Source organism: Lathyrus oleraceus, chromosome 3, assembly GCF_024323335.1.
Source record: "Lathyrus oleraceus cultivar Zhongwan6 chromosome 3, CAAS_Psat_ZW6_1.0, whole genome shotgun sequence".
In the NCBI taxonomy this organism is placed as follows: Eukaryota; Viridiplantae; Streptophyta; class Magnoliopsida; order Fabales; family Fabaceae; genus Lathyrus; species Lathyrus oleraceus.
Genome location: NC_066581.1, coordinates 277,866,771 through 277,889,985, shown reverse-complemented (window position 1 = coordinate 277,889,985; position 23,215 = coordinate 277,866,771). Strand labels below are relative to the sequence as shown.

The following is a 23,215-nucleotide window of genomic DNA, read 5'->3' as shown; positions in this document are numbered from 1 at the left end:
ACAAGCAACCAGCAAGATCACATCCAAATAAATGCCAAAAAGGATCCAAAAAATCTACAAAAATTACATTCTAACCAGAAGACATTCAACAAGCCACATGTCAATTTTCAAGCAATTTGGATAAAAGGAACAGTGGGAATTAATTAGACATGTCAAAGCATGTAAAAACAACATCAAAAGAAGTCTACAAATGTATGCTAACTTCAATCCAATGGTAAACAGCAATGGTACATTATAAATTAGTAGGACCAAAGCCAAAAGATAGCTACAGGGGTTAAGAACTATCCTATCAATTTTCAAGGTCATTGGATTAATTATGAGAATATGGCAACATACTAAAAAATGTGACACTAGCTAGGTTCAAAAATTGTTAGGCAGCAAGCAAAATTCTTAATCAAATTGAAAATGGATTGTAAAAATCCACAAAAATTCATAGGGGATGTTAACATGTCAAACAAGCTTCATGCAAAAATTCAAGGCCATTGGCCAGAGGGAAGCATGGTAAATAATTAGGGGAATACAGCATGTCCAACTATGTCACATTTTTACACATCCAAATTCAATAATTCATATATAATAAACCATAGGCCGAAAAATTACCAAACCTATGTCAAAAAATCCAGAAGGATGTCAAGAATCAATATCTCAATTTTCATTTTTATTTGGCTTAAGCATGTAGTTTATATAATTAAAATGGCAACATGTATGAAAATATGTATACATTGGAATATCTCTAGGTCCATTTGAATTTTTTACCAAGCACAAATTATTTTTGATTTTTTATGAAATAATAGAGAAAAAAATATGATCAACAAAAAATCCCTGCATTTTTTTTGGATTAAAATTGGCCATTTTGTGATTTTTAGAAGTTTTTATATAATTATTTAATATTTATTTGGAATTTATTTTAATTAAATTAGGATGCAGTGGCAAAGTAGTAATAATTATAGTCACGCCTAATACACTGCCGTTTCAATTATTGACGTGTCAGCTGGTAATTCGCTCTGGCAATGAAAAAACACGGGACCAAGGTGAAACGCGATCATGACGGATCTATGAAGCATTTTTTCCAGAAATTCTCCTGTTCTTCGTCTGTTCTTCATCGTCTTCAACCCCCGCTTAGGTTTTGGTCAAAAGTTAATGGAAATACATAAATCATATACCGGTCGAACCGGTTTTCCACCAGGAACACAAATATGCAATCGATTTCATTTATAGATTAATATCCAGTGCGAATCGAACGAATGAGCAAATGGCGACGAAACTAAAATCGCGAATTACACAGCCAATTCTCAACGAAAATATAATCCACAGATTGATACATGATCTATGAGCTACAATCTACAATATCCCTAACGAAATCGAAGTAACTACGAGTTTTGATTCCAACCTCTTCTTGGAGTGCAGTAGCGGTTCGACGCGATTTCCAGCTCTAAAATGTGAAACAGCTGCGTAATAGTGTTGTGGAAGATGCGTGGAGTGTTCGATCTAGCTCGACGATGCTTGGATCAGCAAGAATCCGTGACTGCTATGGAAGGTGCAAGTTGCTCCAACAGTTGTAATTTGTGAATGATTCTTGATTTCACCTGCAAACAGAACTCATACAACCAATACAAATGATGATTTTCACCAAAGATTCGCTCAAAGATCCATGAAAAATGTGAATTGATGCAAAAGAGTGTTGTGAAACTTTTTGAAGAAAATGAGAGAAATGAGAGAATTTTCTTGTGCAATTTTCTGTGAGATTGTGAAAATGATTAGTTGTTAATTTCTGTTATGGATTAAATATATATACCAAGCACTTAAACCATTCCTTAATGATGATTAAGCAAAAAATGGTGATTAGTGCAAATGAGCTTATGTCATGCATTTGGAATTTTGGCTCTTGATCATTAGAAGCTTCTTAACAGCAAATTAACACTTTGAGCAAACCACAAATATCATTTGGGAGCTGTTGGTATAGGCCTTATTTTCAAATTCCCAATATTTTCCAATTTCACCATGTGATGGCTTATGTGTCCATTTTTTCCAATTCATTTTCAAACCCAATTCTCAAACCACAAGGCCTAGGCATGTTGTGAATATTCCAACAAATTTCAAATGCCATTTGTGAGGTGTTGCAAAAATCCCCACTCAAAAATTCCAATTATTTCACAAGTTGGACGATTTTGCCCCTGGTTCAATTAACAGTCCAGTTGAAAAGTGACTTTTTGCATTGGCCCTTTTTGGAAAAATCCAATGATGCACCCTTGAAGTACATGTCAAATGGAGTTTGTGCATATAAAGAACTTGCAATTTGGACAAACCATGTGGTAGTTATGGCCTTCTGATTACGGGTCTTTTCTGAAATTCACTGAGCCATATCTTGCAAACCGTACATTGGATTTTCAAGTTCTTGGACTTTTTGGAATTGTGAGAACAAGATCTTCAACTTTCATGTTGGACACAATTCCATTTGAAGCTTGTATGATGAAGTTATTTTGAGGAGAAAAAGTTTCCATTTCGGGCAGCTGAAATTACAGGTCATCTGCTATTTTTGGAAACTTTCTGTCTGGCCTCCAAATCTTCAACCTTGGTCTTCGGCAAGTCAAATGAGACTTATATGGACATGAATGAAGCCTTTCAAACCATTTCCCACCTTCCAATCCATAAAATCGGGCACAGTTGACCACAGTTGACTTTCTAGGGTTTCTGGTTGACTGAACAATGACTGGTGACTTCTGAGCATCCAATCTTTGGCCAAACCACTTCAAAATGATCCTTGGACCATATGAGCTTAAAAAATCAACCCTAGGGCTTTGTCTCAATGAAAATGGCACTTGCTTGCTTGATTGCCTGATTCTCCTGATCAGTTGACCTAGTTCATCAACTGAGCTTGCACTTGGGCAAATGGACAATGCAATGTTATGCAGTGAACATGGTTAATGCTATGACCTAGTATGCAATGAATGTACACAATGGTAGGGTGCAAATTTGAGGTGCTACAGCTGCCCCTATTCAATCAACTGGGAACCCGAATGGATGAGAGCAACGGCTGTCAGACTTTCAGGGTAAACAGGGATTGAATACCAAGAACCGTAGAAATTTGCACACTGCTGGGAAATTTTTTGTTTTCTTCTTTTTCTGCTTCAGAGGTACAACCACATCCGGACATCGACACACGATGAATGGGAACAGAAATCTCAACTAGATGCCAACGGACAACTAGGAAAAACTCAACGTTTACCAAGACCAACGGAGAGGTAAATCAACTCTACTGGGGATAACCAGGAAAGGATACAACCATACGTCAGCGGACGAAATGGGGAAAACTCAACGTTTACCGAAACCAACGGAGAGGTAACCAGACATCATCGGATGAATGGGAAGAGAGATACAACCATACGTCAGCGGACGTACTGGGAAAAACTCAACGTTTACCAAAACCAACGGAGAGGTAACCAATCATTATAGGATGAATGGGAGAGAGATACAACCATACGTCAGCGGACGTAATGGGGAAAAACTCAACGTTTACCAAGACCAACGGAGAGGTAGAAAACTCAACCAGACGTCATCGGACGAAAGGGAGGAAACTCAGCCAGACGTCATAGGACGAAAGGGAGAAGGAGAAAACTCAGCCAAGACGTCATAGGACGAAAGGGAGAAGGAGGAAACTCAGCCAGACGTCATAGGACGAAAGGGAGACTCAACCAGACGTCATAGGACGAAAGGGAGAAGGAGAAAGCCACTTCACGAGGGAAAGGCACCACAACCGGAAACCGAATAGGACGTCTACTGGGAATTCTGGTTGGGAAGTCAACCAGACATTAATGAATGAACTGGGAATAGGGTATACAATCAGACGTTCATGGACGAATGAGAAAAACACAACGTTTATCGAAACCAACGGGGAGGTAGATCCACTTGGGGAAAGGTACAACTAGACGTCATAGGACGAATAGGAAAAACTCGACGTTTATCGACACCAACGGAGAGGAGGAGTATTCTGAGGGGAATCATCTAGTATTACCAAATGATCTGCGGGGAACCATCAACTATACGTCATAGGACGCACAGGAAAACTCGACGTTTATCGACACCAACGGAGAGGAGGTTCAACTGGGGAAGACCCTGTGGGGAAAGATATCAACTATACATCATCGGACGCATAGGAAAAACTCGACGTTTATCGACACCAACGGAGAGGAGTGAACTCTGGGGAGAGTGAACACAGCCAAATCATCAACGGATGATCGGGAAAAACTCGACGTTTATCGACACCAACGGAGAGGAGGAACTTCACTAGGGAAGGGACGACGTTATGAACATCGAAAGATGATGTTTACAGACACCAAAGAATACCAGACACTACGCATGACTGGGAAAGCACCGAAAGATGGTGTTTACCGACACCAAAGAAACAACACACGCGGGTGCTGACAGGATACTGACATCTACAAGATGACAGGGCAAGGCCACATACTGGCAGGGGGTCTCACTGGGGAGAAACATGCTTTCTTTTCACCAACGGATGAGGAAATAAACCTCTGTGGGGATTATCCTGAATGCCATCAGGAGCAACTGTAGCAAACGTGCTGTACAAGTTAAACAAACATCCGCCTCTGCCGGGGATACTGTCTGATTGGTTTCGAACACATGAATGCATATGTTTGAATTTTTCTATGGCGTAATGCTCCATATTGAATGGAAATGCTACGCGTTTTGAGGATGCAATGATTACTATATGCAAAATGCAAATGCATCCTGGCTACGGAGCCAAAGGATCAGGTACTCCAACTTGGCAAGGAGACTCTGACTGAGGAATGCTCTGCGGGGAGAGCCTTCATCTGGGGATGCTTTGCGGAGAAAGCACCGACTTCTCACTCATGCTGGAGAAACAAAACTGTTGCCGGGAACGGGATAGACCTCGCTGGGGACATCCTTCGCAGGATCCAATCCACTCGGGGACTCCGCTTGGGAAGCACTCAATACTCCGCTGGGGAAGTAGACACTAAGCAGCTCTTCAGGGATGATACTCATTGAGGAGTAACAAGATCACTTTACCAGAGATTGATAAAGCGACTTCACTGGGGAAGATTCCACCAAACCTTAGGTAGAACAGCTCTACTTCGGGGAATAACCACTACTCCCCTGGGGACGATCCACCCAATCCACAGGTAGACTAAGCTCAGTTGGGGATGCCAATACTGATCTGCCGCGGGAACCCGTCCAATCCACAAGTAGGATGAACTCTGCTGGAGAAATATTTCTTTGAAACCCGCTCCGCTCGGGGAACTTGCTGAAGAACGAACCCACACCACTCTGCTGAGGAGAACAACTCTGGTGGGGATGATAGCACATCATATCATACTGGAGACAGACCTTCACAACCCTGCTGGGGAGAAGCACTCACGGCCGTGCTGGGGAACAACATTCTCATGACAAACTCCGCTGGGGGAACTCCTGGGGAAACATCTGCCAGGCATTCAGTGGGGATCTCAACTGGGGGAAATCTGCCAACACAGGCCTGCTGGAGGTAGGCAATCCTTAGATCTGCTGGGGAAAGAAGATACCATCCACAGACACCTCTGCAGGGGAATACAACTCTTCCTGACCTCCATATATCAAGAATGAGTCCTTAGTCCTTCTCAAATACTTAAGGATATTCTTGACAGCTACCCAGTGAGCATCACCAGGATCAGATTGGTACCTACTCGTTGCACTTAAAGCATACGAGACATCTGGTCGAGTACATAATATGGCATACATAATAGATCCTATTGCAGATGCATATGGAATCTTATTCATGCGATCCCTTTCTTCCTTAGTTAAAGGGGATTGTGTTCTTGATAGACACAGGCCATGTTGCATAGGTATGAATCCTTTCTTGGAATCATGCATATTAAAGCGTCTCAACACTTTGTCTATGTATGTACTCTGACTTAGGCCAAGCAGTTTTTGTGATCTATCTCTATAGATTCTGATTCCTAATATATAGGCTGCTTCACCTAGGTCCTTCATAGAAAAGCATTTCCCCAACCAAGACTTTACTTGTTGTAGGGTAGGGATATCGTTTCCAATGAGTAATATGTCATCTACATATAATACCAGGAAAACGATCATGCTCCCACTAACCTTCTTGTAGACACAAGGCTCATCTTCGTTCTTGATGAATCCATATTGTTTTACTGTTTCATCAAAACGAAGATTCCGGCTTCTGGAAGCTTGCTTCAATCCATAGATTGATCTTTGTAACTTACATATCTTTTGGGCTTCCTCTGGTATGTCAAATCCTTCAGGTTGTGTCATGTACACATCCTCGAGAAGATTTCCATTAAGGAAAGCAGTTTTGACATTCATCTGCCATATTTCATAATCATGATATACAGCGATAGCAAATAAAATCCGAACAGATTTAAGCATTGCAACTGGTGAAAAGGTTTCATCATAGTCAATCCCATGAATTTGTTTATATCCTTTTGCAACCAGTCTTGTCTTATAGGTATTTACCTTACCATCCATGCCAGTCTTCTTTTTGAAGACCCACTTGCATCCTATAGGGTTAACTCCTACAGGAGGCTCTACCAAGGTCCAAACTTGGTTTGTGTACATGGAATCCATTTCAGATTTCATGGCTTTTAGCCACTTCTCAGACTCGGGACCAGTTATGGCCTCTTGGTAGGTCACAGGCTCATCTTGATCCATGAGTAATACATCACCTTGATCAGTTATGAGATATCCATATCTCTCAGGTAATTGACGTATCCTGCTTGACCTACGCTGGTCTTGTTCTACTTGAGCAGGTTGCTCTTCCACAACTTCTTGTGTTTCCTACTCTAATTCCTCCATAGGTGTATCTATGCTTTGTGATTCTTGAATTTCTTCAAGCTCTACTTTCCTCTCACTGGTTCCTTTGGAAATAAAATCCTTTTCTAGGAAAACTCCAGTTCGAGCGACAAACACTTTGCCCTCAGAAGGATTGTAGAAGTAATACCCTCTTGTTTCTTTAGGATACCCCACAAATAAGCATTTGTCAGATTTGGGCTCAAGCTTAGTTGAAATTTGTCGTTTCACATAAACCTCGCAACCCCAAATCTTTATGTAAGACATATATGGTTTCTTACCACTCCATTTCTCATATGGTGTCTTCTCAACCTTTTTGGATGGAACACGGTTAAGTGTGTAAGCTGTTGTCAATAGTGCATGTCCCCAAAAGGAGTTTGGAAGATCGGCGTGACTCATCATGGATCGGACCATGTCTAACAGGGTTCGATTTCTTCTCTCAGATACACCATTCCATTGGGGTGTTCCAGGAGGAGTGAGTTGGGATAGGATCCCACACTCTTTCAGATGGTCATCAAACTCTAGGCTTAAATACTCACCACCTCGATCTGATCGAAGAGTTTTAATATTCTTACCTAGTTGGTTTTGTACTTCATTCTTGAACTCCTTGAACTTTTCAAAGGACTCTGATTTGTGTTTCATTAAATACACATAACCATATCTACTGAAATCATCAGTGAATGTGATGAAGTACTGAAAACCTCCCCTGGCTGGTATGTTCAGTGGTCCACATACATCAGTATGTATGAGGGCCAAAAGATCATTCGCTCTTTCACCTTTTTCTGTGAATGGAGACTTTGTCATCTTTCAAATTAAACAAGATATGCACGTCTCATATGATTCATAATCAAAAGAGTCCAAGAGTCCATCTTTATGGAGTTTGGAAATGCGTTTCTCATTTATGTGGCCTAATCGACAATGCCAAAGGTAAGTTGGATTTAACTCGTTAGGTTTCATCCTTTTAGTATTAATGTTATATATAGGCATTTCGAGATCAAGGACATACAGTCCATTGCTCATTTGTGCAGTAGCATAGAATATTTCATTCAAATAAATTGAGCAACAATTGTTCTTTATTATAAATGAAAAACCAAACTTGTCCAAACAAGAAATGGAAATAATATTCCTGTTAATTGCAGGTACATAATAACAGTTCTCTAACTGAATTATTAAACCACTAGGTAAAGTTAATACATAAGTTCCTAGGGCTAAAGCAGCAACCTTTGCTCCATTGCCAACTCGTAGGTCAACTTCACCTTTTGCGAAATCTCTACTTCTTTTTAGCCCCTGCACATTTGTACAAATGTGAGAACCGCATCCAGTATCTAATACCCATGATGCAGAAGTAGATAAGTTAATAACAAAAATACCTGAAGTTGAAGTCTCTACTCCATTCTTCTTATCTTCCAGGTACTTTGGGCAGTTCCTCTTCCATTGTCCGGTCTTAACGCAATGGAAGCAGGTGCCTTCTTTTGCTATGCCTCCATTAGGCTTTAAAGCAGCAACGGTGGGTTTGGGTTTGGCAACTTCCTTGCCTTTCCCTTTATCACCCTGCTTAGTGGGCCTTTTGTTCTGTCTCTTTCCATTTCCGATCATCAGAATGGACTGCCCTTTTGACTTCAGATTCTGCTCGGCAGTTCTTAACATGGCGAGCAGTTCAGGAAGAGATTTGTCCATATCAATCATATTGAAATTTAGGACAAATTGACTGAAACTATCTGGCAACGATTGCAAGATCAAATCAGTCGCAAGTTCCTTTTCGAGGGGAAAACCCAATCTCTCAAGGTTTTCCACATACCCAATCATCTTGAGTACATGGGGACCTACAGGGGCTCCCTCGGCTAACTTGCTTTGAAAAAGGGCTTTTGAAACTTCAAACCTCTCATGCCTTGCTTGCTCTTGATAGAGCATCTTCAAGTGTTCGATCATATCGAACGCTGACATGTTCTCATGTTGCTTTTGCAATTTTGAGTTCATGGTAGCCAGCATGAGACAAGCAGTTTCATTGGCATCATCGACATGCTTCTTATAAGCATCTCTTTCTGCCTTAGGTGCAGAACTAGGAGGTTCCTCTTCAGGAACAGGTGTCTCCAAGACATATAGCTTTTTATCATGTTTGAGGACAATCCTCAGGTTTCGGTGCCAATCCAGAAAATTTGTCCCAGACAATTTTTCTTTATCAAGGATTGATCGCAAGATGTTGTTAGAGGTGTTTGTTGTCATGGTTATCTACATAAGGATTAAGAAAATATAAGTATCATTGACATTTTTAATTAGGCCTTTAATCAAATATGCTCCCACTATTTTACTCAAAACAAATGACCCTCATCATTTGATTCGGAAAATCCCGTTGGAAGATTTTCTAGTGGGTCGAGATCCATATTTCACTTCGTTCTAAGTCCGCGTAGGCGGATTACACAAAACTAGGTTATTTAGGTAGGAACTCCTTCCAATTGTATCTCATACAACTCTCGAAAATTTCAGTTGGGTGAATAACTCTTTATTCCAATCCATCATATGGATCATTTCCAACTCTTGCTTCTAAACATATATAATCTTATTATAATTTATTTAGTTAAGTTTGACCCATTGTTTTAGCAATTGGATATTACAATTATCCCATCGCACCTTACTAATATAGAACATGCACCTCGCGTAGGCGAAACCTACATTATCCGATACTAGTCTTGATGAGTGCTAAAACTTGGAAAGCATAAACTTAATATTTAATTTGAGGGAATTGTAATTGTCATGATCTCACCGGCTTATTTATCATACAAATCGTCTCTCACATGCATCAACATACATTCACATGCATCAACATACATAAACATGCATCAACATACATACACAATGAAACAGTTATGGCCCCTAGCGTAATTGTTCTCCCAAGCCAATGAGAGAACCTAAGCTAACCTAATAACGATCTAAGCTTCCCCAAGCAAGATCTTCAAGGTTGTTCTCCTTTAACATTGAATTCTTCTCTAAGCTTCTCCAAGCAAGATCTTCAAGGTTGTCCTCCTTTGATATTGAAATCTTCTCTTTCTTCATAACATTGTCTTCTTCTCTTTCTTCATAACATTACATTCCAGAAGAAACTCATTTTACATACGAGGGTTTGAGATGAGAAAAGAAGTTACATTAAGAGATCAAAAGGAGAGGCACGACACGCAGGTCGTATTTAAAAACCCAAAACAAAATGAAGGAAGACTAAGGCCATAACTGATCACCACAAGGCAATAATAATAAACATATTATTATTATTATTATTATTATTATTAATTTTAATTCCTTTAATTAATTAAACCAAATTAAATTTCGGCGACCGATCACACTACGCAGAGTTAGCCGGGGTTGGAGGGGCAGCGCCCCTGTCCAAAATTTTAATGAACAATTCATTTGAAATGGACATTATTTTGATCAACACAACCCTTGCGTAGTCACAAAACAGAAACCCCGAGAATTCTGACTTGGTGAATGTGACGACCGTCACCCAGCCCATGACGAACGTCATGCCCAGCGTGTTACGACCGTCACAGGGCATGTTACGACCGTCACAGGGCCAAAAACAGAAACGCCTACAATTTTTGGATTTGTGATTGTGATGACCGTCACAAAGCACGTGACGACCGCCACGTCCTTGTTACGACTGTCACGGGCTTGTTACGACCGTCACGCATTCAGCTTGTTACGCTCGTCACGAGCTTCACGCGGCCAAAATAACAGGACTTTGAAACAGTCTACAGACCTCTTCCAAAAGCCCTAAATTCACAAAAATTTTGACGGCACAACCCTTGCGCCGTCACCAACCCTAATGCGCCAATTTCAGACTGTCAAACACACCTCGATTGTTGATTCAGTATGATTGATCAACCGGTCATTGCTTCACCATACTAATGTCGAATTCCGAAGCAAATGACCATTGATCGCTCAAAGGAAAACAACCATTTAGTGTTTGAATGAACAAAACAGAAACAGTATATCATATATACCGTACTTTGCATTAGGATTACTTATATCATATATAAGTTGATCGGTCTCAATTGCGTAACCTATGAACGATCGATGTATCGCTGCTTCACCATACTAATGTCGGATTCCGAAGCATAGTCAACATCAATCATCCAACTCGTACACTCATGATGCCAAGTTTAATTACCCGTTTAATTAATTGATTCATTCTGTCTTTTAATCATGTTAATACAGAAATTAAACAGCTATCCGATTCATGGTTTCGTAAGTGGCTCTGATACCACTGAAGGAGAATTGCGGTCCAAAACGCAGCGGAAATTAAAATTTTCTCCTTTAGAGATCCTTACGAATGGTCATGATCAGTGATAGAATATTTACCTCTTGTGACGGTTGAAACCTTTGGTGCAGATCTCTTGTGACGATCAAAACCTTTGATGCAGATCCACGGAGCGATCACGAACGTTGAACGATGACAACGTCTATACTCAGTCCACACGAACGGATTCCTTCAATCTCAGTGCTAGCTGGTACGAGTGAAGACTTTGAGTGAGAGAGAGAGAGAGTGAGAGAAAACGAAAATAATGCAACCGCCAAAAAAAAATGCTTCTGCACAAGGGTTCTATTTATAGAACCACTTGTGTGGGCTTCAAGCTAAAAGCCCACTTAAGTGTATTTTGGCCCATATCTTATAATATGCCCAAAATCACTTAAGCCCATGGTACCTTACCATATTTCGTATTCTACTCAAGTACACCGTACCTTACGATGTTCTATAATTCACTTAAGGGCACCGTACCTTACGGTATTCCTTAGTTACTCTATCTCTCATCAATCCGTCCTTTGTGTGTGACCCTGTAGGTTTTCACGGCGTTGGCAATTATATTAAATCACGTATTTAACATAATAAACAGTGAGCGGTATCTAGCAACACATCACTGCTACCCAAGACACGAAAATGTCATGTGATCTGACAATTCCTTCTGTGATAATACTTATGTGTATAATTACCCTTTTGCCCTTATGTCTATATTGAACACAAGGCATAGACCGTGTCATCCTTGTCCAGTTCAATATTGGGCCCATAGATATTTATCCTGTAATGCAGGATGGGCAAATTCCATCTAGGTCACTCATGTCCCTCAGCATGCTTCGTGGAGTACCCATCAACTCTTTATGGTTATCCAGTTATGGACAACGTTTGATCAGCAATAAAGCACTCGACTCTACATCTAGGGTCCATAGTGGTTTCAGGTCGAAGAGTGGTATACACCATTATCACCATGAGAATAACTTATGACACTTTGCATAACTTTCTATATAGTATTCTCATAGCGGGTCAATCCGGTATAAATATTACTCCTAATATTCATACCTATGTTTAAGACTTGATAACTTTTTATCCATGATCCATGAGATGTGATCATCAGTATACAAACATAAAAGTCTTAATGCTTTAATGTTATCCCAATTCACACTAAAGCTCGACTACGGATACTTTAAGAATAGTGTCCTTATGTTTAATGTGTTCTCATGATTAAGTCACACTTAATACATTAAACGGACTATCTATTCCAGGGACTTTACTAAACAAACGTAATAAAGAAAAAGCCTTTTATTATTAATAAATAATTCGATACAAGTACCAAAAGTATTGGCCTCTAGGGCTTGCACCAACAGTTATTCAGTGATGCTTCAATGAAATTCACTAGACACGAAACTGCCAAATCTAACACTCATGTGGTCATGGTGTTTGATTATACTAAATGTTGGTACAGTGTTATTGAGTCCATGGAACACAAAGAAGGCATACCGAGGGGACAATATAGAGTTGAACTAGATAGAGGTTGGTGCGACTACGAAAAGTTTCAAGCCTTTTGTATACCCTGCTCTCATGTCATAGCGACATGTTTAAATGTTCGATGAGATCCATCATACTTACTATCCGATGTTTAAAAAGTCATAAGCCTCTCTAATATTTAAAAAATTAGTTTTTCAGTGGTAGCAAAAGAGGACTATTGACCTGAATATCAAGGGTACATTCTCTTGCACAATTAAGTAATGCGAAGAAAGAAAAAGGGTCGCCCAAACAACACCGTATTCGAACCGAAATGGATACGGCGAACAAAATTGTTCGATTATGTAGTTCATGTCGTCAACCCGATCATAATCGTACTAACTGTCCCAGTGTTGGAACAAGTACAACAAGATAATTTTAATTGTACCTCTTTTTCTTTATATTAAAAACAATATTTATTTCATATGATAACTTTGTGAGGAAATACCATCGCAATCAAATACAACACATTCAACACACAAGCAACACGAAAATAACAACACAACAAACTACAACAAATAAAATACCATTACTATAACTATGTGATTACAACCATCAAAACAATTTTGAACATATTATACATCATCCTGTGAACGTCTTTGTCAGTCTTAATATCCACCCATACACGAACTTCTCCATTTTGGTTGAACGTGGACTTAAGCCATTGAATTCTTCTAAACCTTTCACACTCTGCAATTTCTCCATCTAACCAACGGCTCAACATCCGATTAAGACGTTCGAACAATTGTATATTCCAAAGTCGAATCTTTATTTGAGGTTGCACTGCTGAAAAGATTAAATCGACATTTCTCTTTGAAATGTATTCAGACATGATTAGAGAAAACAAAGTTGAAGGAGATTGAAGAAATTGAAGAAAAATGGAAGGATGGTAAGAAGTTGTGTGAAAAAATATGGGAGATGCGCATGATATTTATAGAAGAACCAAAGCATGCATGCGCCAATGCACTAGGCTCCACACACACATAACACATGCAAGCGCCAATGCATGTGGTGCACACACACATACGCACATGCATGCGCCAATGTATGTGGCGCCTACATGCATTGGCTTTGCATGCATGCGCCAAGGTTTTGGGCGCCTCCTATGTAGGTTAGTTGGATGTGGCAGTTTAACTGCCGCATCAGTAGAAAAAAGTGGTTATTTTGGTATTTTTCTTGAAAATTTGGTTATTCTGGGATTTTATTTATAAAAAAAAACTGATTATTTGAAAAAAAATTCAATTAGTTTCCTCTTTTCATTTTCCTTTCATGAGAGAGACGTTGAGGAGAGCAATGAGTTGTCACCTAGTTTTCATTGGATTCCCCCTCATCCTTGGCCAATTATGAATTGAAAGATGGTCTCCAATGAATGATTGTCAAGTGTCACCTCCTCCTGATTGGCAATTTAAATTCTGATTTTTTCTAATTAATTTATTAATTTTTGAATTATAAAAATAAGTTTATAGATAATTAAATTAAAATAAAATACACAAAATAAATTCGAACTACGCGATTGATTAATCCAAATCCATTATGCCGATCATTATAATTAAAAAAATAAAAATAAAAGGATAAAAAAATGAATAAAAATTGGGCGCGAAAGTGGTCAAAAAATTAAAATGAGTACACCAAAAATATTAGTGCGAAATAAATTTCTCGAAAACATAAAGATTTTAATCAAATTTTAAAGTAAAAAATGTCGTTTGAAAAGGTTCAAGCGGATCAAAATGTGATGGAAAAAGTGTTAGAAAATTTCCAAAATAATAATTAATTGTATGATATATTATTTGAATTAATAATATAAATATAAATATTATATTCAAAGTTTTCATATTTCAATTGCATGGTCTATAGTAATTATTATTGGTCTAAAGTGCCATTTAATTGGTTTCCTTTCTTTTAGGAGTAGTTGCAATGTATAAACAAATATTTGCTATTCTTATGTGAAACGTTGTTACTAAGTTGCAATTGGAATAGTGTCATGCCTTTTCTAAGAGTTGCTACTGTTTCATAACAGACGTGATTTTCAATATAAATTACAGGTTATGGTCACGGAGGAAAAACACACAAAAAACCAATCTCAATTAATTTCTCATTCTAAATCATCTTTCTCTTCTCTAATGCATGAGAGCAATTGAAAGAAACATTCTTCTGTAAAATATTATCAATAGATACGCTTAGAGAGATTGTGCAATTCTCTTTAAGGATTCCAAAGTATCCTGCAGGAAACTCGCCGATAACTCCTTTTGCATCCAACATAGAAAGATTGGTGGGGGTGAATTGTTCCTTAAGCTTAGTGTAAAACTACACGCTTTGGAAGTTTATCGTGCAAATTAATTTCTCTATTTCAACTCCATTTGTTCTTAGTTTTGCAGCAACACCAAAAATTCAAAGGCGCTAACAATCTTAAGGAACAATTTTTTTCCTATTCAATGGCTGCTTCACTAAAAGAGATGACTTCTGACTTTGTGAAATTAGAGAAATTCGATGGAGGGAATTTTATTCGTTGGCAGAAAAAAATGAAATTTCTTCTCACAACACTGAAGGTGGTGTATGTCCTTAACATTCCAAAACCGGAAGAAAAAGAAGATGAAACAATTGCTGAAACTAGAGAGAGACAAAAGTGGGACAATGATGATTATATATGCATGGGACACACATCCTCAACGGTATGTGCGATTCGTTGTTCGACATTTATCAGAGCAGTAACTCCGCAAAAGAGTTATGGGAGAAATTGGAATCAAGATACATGCAAGAGGACGCTACAAGTAAGAAGTTTCTTGTTTCTCAATTTAATAATTATAAAATGATAGATGGTAGATCTGTTATGGAACAAATGCATGAAATTGAACGTATTCTCAATAATTACAAACAACATAATATGCACATGGATGAAACTATAATTGTATCCTCCATAATAGATAAACTTCCTCCTTCTTGAAAAGATTTTAAAAGAACCATGAAGCATAAGAAGGAGGATATTTCTCTTGAACAATTGGGTAATCACCTTCGTTTAGAAGAAGAGTATCTAAAACAAGATGATACTAAAAGCCAATTTACTCAAGAGAAGGTCCATGTGATGGAGGAAGGAAATTCAAGCAAACATTCCAATAAAAGAAAACGAGTTTTCAAAAATTCTCATGAAAACCACAAAACCTAAAGAAAAAGAAAGGAAATTGTTATCATTGTGGAAATCCAGAACACTTTAAACATGAGTGCAGGTTCTTAAAGAAAAAGAACAAAGATAAGAATTCAAGTGCAATAAAATAAAATCTTGTTGCTGTTATTTCTGAAATCAACATGATAAAAGATGTTAATTCTTGGTGGATAGACTCTGGTGCTACCCGTCATGTGTGCAAAAATAAAGAACTATTCAAGACCATTAATGAAGACGATGGTAGTGTTTTGTACATGGGAAATGCTTCTACTGTCCAAGTCAAAGGAAAAGGATCGGTAGAGATTGAATTCACATATGGAAAAATACTCACTCTTAAAGATGTATTTTATGTTCCTGAAGTTAGGAAAAACTTGATTTCTGTACCTTTACTTAATAAGTATGGTTTCAAATCTGTATTTGAGGGAGATAAATTTATTCTCTCCAAAGGGGGAATGTTTGTGGGGAAAGGTTATCTTTGTGAGAATATGTTCATGTGCAATATTGTTAATAATAATAATAATGTGATTTCTGCTTATACTGTTGAGTCTTGTGATTTATGGCATATGCGACTAGGACATGTTAATTTTAGTAAATTAAAAGACATGATGAAATCAAGTTTAATTCCTAATTTTGATATAAACTTAAATTCTTGTACCACATGCATGTTAACTAAAATTACAAGACAACCTTTTAAGAGAGTTGAAAGAAATTCTAAAGTATTAGATTTAATTCATTCTGATGTATGTGATTTACATGGTTGGCCTACTATTGGTGGTAAAAAATATTGTCACTTTCATTGATGATTGCACTAGATTTTGTTATGTTTATTTAATGCATTCTAAAGATGAAGTTTTAGAAAAATTCAAAAATTTTAAAGCTCAAGTAGAACTCCAACATGAAACTTTTATTAAATGTTTTAGGAGTAATAGAGGGGGAGAATTCTATCATCCTAATTATTTTGAGTCCACTGGTATTATACATCAAATAACTGCACCCTATTCCCCGTAACAAAATGGGATAGCAGAAAGGAAAAATAGGGTGTTGGAAGAAATGGTGAACGCCATGTTATCATATTCTGGTTTATCCAAAGGATATTGGGGTGAAGTCATGCTAACTGCATATTATATACTGAATAAAGTTCCTAATAAAAGGAACAAGATAACCCCATATGAACTCTGGAAGAAAAGAAAACCAAATCTTAAATATTTAAAAGTTTGGGGTTGTAGAGCAATTGTTAAGGTGCCTGAACCAAAAAGAAAGAAATTGGGAGAAAGAGGAATTGAATGTGTATTTCTGGGCTATGCTGAAAACAGTAAAGCATATAGGTTCATGGTTATTGAATCCAATGACTCATATCCTATTAATACCGTGATTGAGTCACGAGATGCAATTTTTCAAGAAAGTAGATTTACCTCAATTCAAAATTGCAAAGACAATGTTTATTATGATGTTCAAAGTCTAGAAAATAATGTATCAAATAATGATATGTTGGGATGTTCAGAACCTAGAAAAAGTAAAAGAATCTGAAAAGTAAAAAATTATGGATCAGACTTCTTCATGTTCCTTGTAGAAGGAAATAATGATTCTATAAATCGTTATGGACCAATTTGCTATAACCTAGAGAATGATCCAGAAACATTTGAAGAGGCAATAAAATCTCAAGATTCGGCCTTTTGGAAAGAAGTCATCCAAGAGGAAATGGACTCGATTATGGGTAATAAAACCTGGAAATTAGTAAATCTCCCACCAGGGTCAAAACCCATAGGTTGTAAATTGATCTTTAAAAGGAAAATGAAAGTTGATGGTACCATTGAAAAATTCAAAGCTAGACTTGTCGCTAAAGGATTTACACAAAAAGAAGGAATTGATTATTTTGATACTTATGCACCTGTTGCAAGAATTGCATCAATTAGAGTGCTTATGGAACTCGCTTCCATCTATAAATTTGTCATTCATCAAATGGATATTAAAACTGCTTTCCTAAATGGAGAATTGGATGAAGAGGTGTATATGAAACAACCTGAAGGGTTTGTTATCAAAGGCCAAGAACATAAAGTGTGTAAATTAACTAAGTCTTTATATGGGTTAAAACAAGCGTCCAAGCAATGGCATCAAAAGTTTGACCAAGTTATGTTGGCCAATGGATACAAAATAAATGAATCTGACAAATGTATTTATAGTAAATTCAACAATGAAAAAGGAGTTATGATTTGTTTATATGTGGATGATATGTTAATCTTTGGTACTGAATTAAAAGAGGTAGAAAAGACTAAAGCTTTCTTATCCAAAAAATTTGATATGAAAGACTTAGGTGAAGCAGATGTGATTTTAGGGATTAAAATCATAAGAGATGGTGAACATATTGGCTTATCCCAATCTCACTATATTGAAAAGGTGCTTAAGAAATTTGATCATTTGGATTGCAAATCCGTTTCTACCCCATTTGATCAAAATGTTAATTTGCAACCACATAAAGGGTGTCCAGTGGCACAACTTGAATATTCAAAGGTAATTGGATGCTTGATGTATGCTATGACATGTACTAGACCTGATATAACATATGTTGTTGGTAGGTTAAGTCGGTATACAAGTAATCCAAGTAAAGATCATTGGCATGCTATTAATAGAGTATTAAAATACTTGAAAGGGACGATTAACTACACTTTAACATATAGTGGATATCTTTCGGTTTTAGACGGGTATACAGATGCCAGTTGGGTAACATATATAGAAGATCATGCATCCACTAGTGGATGGATCTTCAATCTTGGTGGAGGTGCGGTTTCTTGGGGTTCAAAGAAACAGACTTGCATTGCCGACTCCACCATGGCTGCAGAATTTATTGCTCTGGCTGCAGGTAGTAAAGAGGCTGAATGGCTAAGAAACTTGTTGTATGAGATACCCATTTGGCCAAAGCCAATAGCACATGTATCCATACATTGTGATAGTCAATCCACACAATCTAAAGCATATAGCCAAGTATATAATGGAAAATCTAGACATATTGGTATAAGATATAGCTATGTGAAAGATTTAATTTCAAATGGAGTAATCTCCATAATATACGTAAGAACTAATAATAATCTTGCAGATCCTTTGACGAAAGGTCTGACAAAAGACATGGTGTTGAAGACATCATTGGGGATGGGTCTCAAGCCCATATCTTATTGATCACCAATAGTGGAAACTCAACTCACACTTGATTAAAATCAAGTCTTGAGTTCAATGATGAAAGTATATTATTAGAGTGATTGAAGTACTTAACAATAGAAACATCCCAATGGGCAAAAAGTACTCAAACCATAAAAGTAAAAGTGATAGGATGCATTATTCTCTTAATAGATATATAGCATATGTTTGCTGGAATGCTTATTATGGGAGCTTTTCTGATATAGTCTACCTATATGAGAATGAAGTAGGCTGCTTCATAGAGTTCAAGGGCTTGACTCTTAAATTCTCATGAAAAGGATACATGACATAGGGCCTTATCAAATGTGTCATATTTACAATTCTTTTGATAGTATCGAGATTTCATGTGTAAGTTTTGCACACTTGTTCTAATGAGTAGTTGGTTCAAAGCTTGTCTACCAATGTCTATTCGGGATGAGTGAAACTCATATCTTACTAAGTATTGGTTCAAATCGTGAGATACCAATATCTGAAACCATGATTTTTCCAGAATTATGAGATTTAGTTATTTTGAAAATGGTGGGGAATTATGAGAAAATTTCCAAAATAATAATTAATTGTATGATTATATTATTTGAATTAATAATATAAATATAAATATTATATTCAAAGTTTTCATATTTCAATTGCATGGTCTATAGTAATTATTATTGGTCTAAAGTGTCATTTAATTGGTTTCCTTTCTTTTAGGAGTAGTTGCAACGTATAAACAAATATTTGCTATTCTTATGCGAAACGTTGTTACTAAATTGCAATTGGAATAGTGCCATGTCTTTTCTAAGAGTTGTTACTGTTTCATAACAGACGTGATTTTCAATATAAATTACAGGTTATGGTCACGGTGGGAAAGCAAACAAAAAACCAATCTCAATTAATTTCTCATTCTAAATCATCTTTCTCTTCTCTAATGCATGAGAGCAATTGAAAGAAACATTCTTCTGTAAAATATTATCAACAGATATGCTTAGAGATTATGTGCAATTCTCTTTAAGGATTCCAAAGTATCTTGCAGGAAATTCGCCGATAACTCCTTTTGCATCCAACATAGAAAGATTGGTTGGGGTGAATTGTTCCTTAAGCTTAGTGTAAAACTACACGCTTCGGAAGTTTATCGTGCAAATTAATTTCTCTGTTTCAACTCCATTTGTTCTTAGTTTTGCAGCAACACCAAAAATTCAAAGACACTAACAAAAAGTAATAGAAAAAATAAAATGAGCACGCCAAGTTAAACTACGTGAATCGTATATTAAGAAAACTGACGTCTGTAAGTTCGATCTTGAAATTTCTCATCCGTTAGTATGACATACATTTGAAAATTGATTCAACTGGTCTGTCTATAGATTCAAAAATTCATTTTGACTTACATTTTAGACATTATACGGCACGAAATATATGTTAGGCTATAGAGGTGATGCTCAGGGTTAAAGTTAGGGTGAGACAGTGTGATGCAAGAATACCCCGTCCAATCATCTTGGATTAAGACTCTTGTTTTTTCTTTACATCCTTCTCCATTCTTCTTGCCGGCATGCTTTACAAATTGTGGCCATATAGTTGGAATAGATCGTCGTTGTGAATTGGTGAAGTTTAATGACAGAGGACAGATGCTAGAGCAGCAGTCTCATAGTAAGGGTTTCTTTAGAAGATCCCAAATGGTTGTGTATACAGAGTCTCTGCTTTCACTCCCTTGTGGAACTGAGGAGGCTTAAGAAGATGACTAGCAATAGCAAACAAGAAGAATGTGACTATAAAGTAAAACAGATCTTGCAATATGAACTCTTTGTATCATCAAACACGAAAAATGATAGGCAGAAAAGTGAAACCGGAAGATACACTTGAGAGTAGAATTGGTACACGAATGCTTGATCCTTAGATAGATACGAATCACACATAGTTGCTCGAGCTTCATAGGTTACCCTTCAAGGGGGAGAATTTAGTATGCAAATGGTGCCATTGCTATTACTATATAAAAGTAAACATTCCAAGAAGAAAAGAAATACTCAAATATCAATTTATTGACAGATGAAACAAAGTGACATTGTTTCACATCTATGGCACTGGGAAGAAACATGCATCTTCTCCATATACATAATTGGTGCCGTATCAGTTACAAAATAAAAATAATTAATAAAAAAAACAAAAAAATGGTAAATACGAAATTAGCATATACAATAAGATGTTGTTGAATGGAATCAATTCTTTTTGTTCATGTTCCTCTTCACTGCCTCTGCATTATCTTTGACATATTCAGCAGATTCCTTAGTTTTTTCAACGACAGTGTCAGCAGCCCTATTGGCATTGTTCTTAGTTGATTCACAAGATTGTTGAGTCTTTCCCAAAACAGTATCTGCAGCTTTATTGGCTGTGTTCTTAGTTGAATCCCATGCATCTTGCATTGTCTGCTTTGCTTTCTCAGCTATGTTTTGTGCTGATGCTGAAGCCTTATTAGCAGCGTCTTTTGTTTTTTCAACAGCCTGCTACGTAAAATTAGACACTTACTATTACTAACTTTAATATTTATATAAAACTATATATAATAAAGTTTATACAGAAATAAAAGACAAACTGACAACATTACATGTTCCGAAGTGGAATAAGCCTTTTCATGTTGTGTTTCGTTCAAACTGTTGTTAATGGTTTCACTGACTCCTCCTCCTTGTTTGATTCCATCGGTAGTGATTGAACCATCATCGTTATGTGACTTTGGAACCTATGTATTCATCATGACAATACATTATGAAAATGTAAGTTATAATTATAATAACACGTGTATGCGAAGAGAAATGTGAATGATAATTTACTTGGATTGATCTTGGGGTAGCTGCTGCAAAGACTCTAGAATTCCAAGGATGAGCCCTTGCAAATGAAGCACCAGCAGGGAGAAATTTTGGGAGGGAGGTGAAAAGGGTGAATGATGCCATTGTGTTTTTTGTTTAGTTTCTTTTTATTTTGTGTTGAGGAATTGTGTATGATTTTGTTGCATTAATTGTGGATGAATTTGTATGTGTATATATAGAGATTCTTGAGGGTTTGTTGGTGTGGTAAGAGGAATTTACGGTCAGAAATGGTAGAAAAAAGAGATAGTGTCAACGGTGTTCAGGACCCAGTATTATAGGAAATAAATACCACAGGTAAACTGTGTTTTGTTTTTCTTTTTTTGGAAAATGAAGATAAAATCAACCCGTGGTCAATATGTTTTTCTTGATTGAGTGAGTATATATATTTTCATTTCAATTTTTAAAAATTATTTTAGTGACTCTATCTGAATTTTAGCATTAAAAACAGAGTTAAAAATAAATAAAAAATGATAAATCATTATTTGTTTGGATCTAAAATAAAAAATATATCAAAGCTATTTAAAAATAAAATAAGAAGATTAATTTCTCAGATGTGTGCCAATAACCTCGATATTACACCATTTTACCATTATTTGTTTAATATGCTGATGTAGTTCATTTTATGCTTAGAAAATACCCTTTCAACCACATGCTGGAATGCTTGGGGTAATTTTCCATCAATTTCTGATTTATTTAAGGCATGTAGGATCGGTGATTTCACGTGAGTTGTGATGATAGGAAGTTTGCAGAGGTAAGAGAACTTCCTAACAGTGATATGAATTTCTGTTCATTAAATGATTAAACAATATGATGCTTGGTGTGGTTTCTAATTAACTTGTGTGTTTACTTGAAATCAAATTTTGGTAAAAATATCTAAGAAACAAATGAATGATAATATGTATGAATTGTTGAAATGATCATCTTTTGTTATGTTTGGAATGATATGTATGGTAACTACAAAGGACAACCTAAGAAGGGCTGTGTGCACGTGTGTGAATTAGAGCGGCTGAATTTTTTTTTTATTTTATTGAAAGATTGTGATTTTTAAATTATAAACAATGAAACATTTGGTTCTTAGGGCTCTTAGGATGATTGATAAAAAAAAAAATATAAAGTGTATAAAAGATAAATGACATAAGTAATTATTCTAGATCCCCTTATAATCAAGGATACATCTTGTTCCTTTATATTTTGAAGGATTTTTTACTATGATGGAATTCTTGTTACAAGTCTTACACCAAGACCAAGTTACAACCTTCTTATTATAAACACAAAAAAGTACCTCACTTTCTTTTGCAAACACTTGTCACCTATGATGCATAGATACGGGTGTGGTACCCGGTGCAGGTAATGGTACCAGTACAGTACAGGATACGACATTTAAAAAAAAATTAAGGTATGAAT

General features: G+C 36.8%; 1 protein-coding gene across 1 annotated transcript; it reads right to left on the bottom strand.

Moving 5' to 3' along the window:
- Positions 1 to 21,097: 21,097 nt before the first annotated feature.
- LOC127129155 (uncharacterized protein ECU03_1610) lies at positions 21,098 to 21,959 on the bottom strand. The gene is made up of 3 exons (XM_051058438.1): positions 21,776 to 21,959; positions 21,553 to 21,684; positions 21,098 to 21,448 (listed from the first exon to the last, which is right to left on the bottom strand). The coding sequence occupies exons 1-3, from the start codon at positions 21,893 to 21,895 to the stop codon at positions 21,167 to 21,169; spliced, it is 534 nt and encodes a 177-aa protein (XP_050914395.1). The 5' UTR covers positions 21,896 to 21,959; the 3' UTR covers positions 21,098 to 21,166.
- Between the last annotated feature and the right edge of the window lie 1,256 nt (positions 21,960 to 23,215).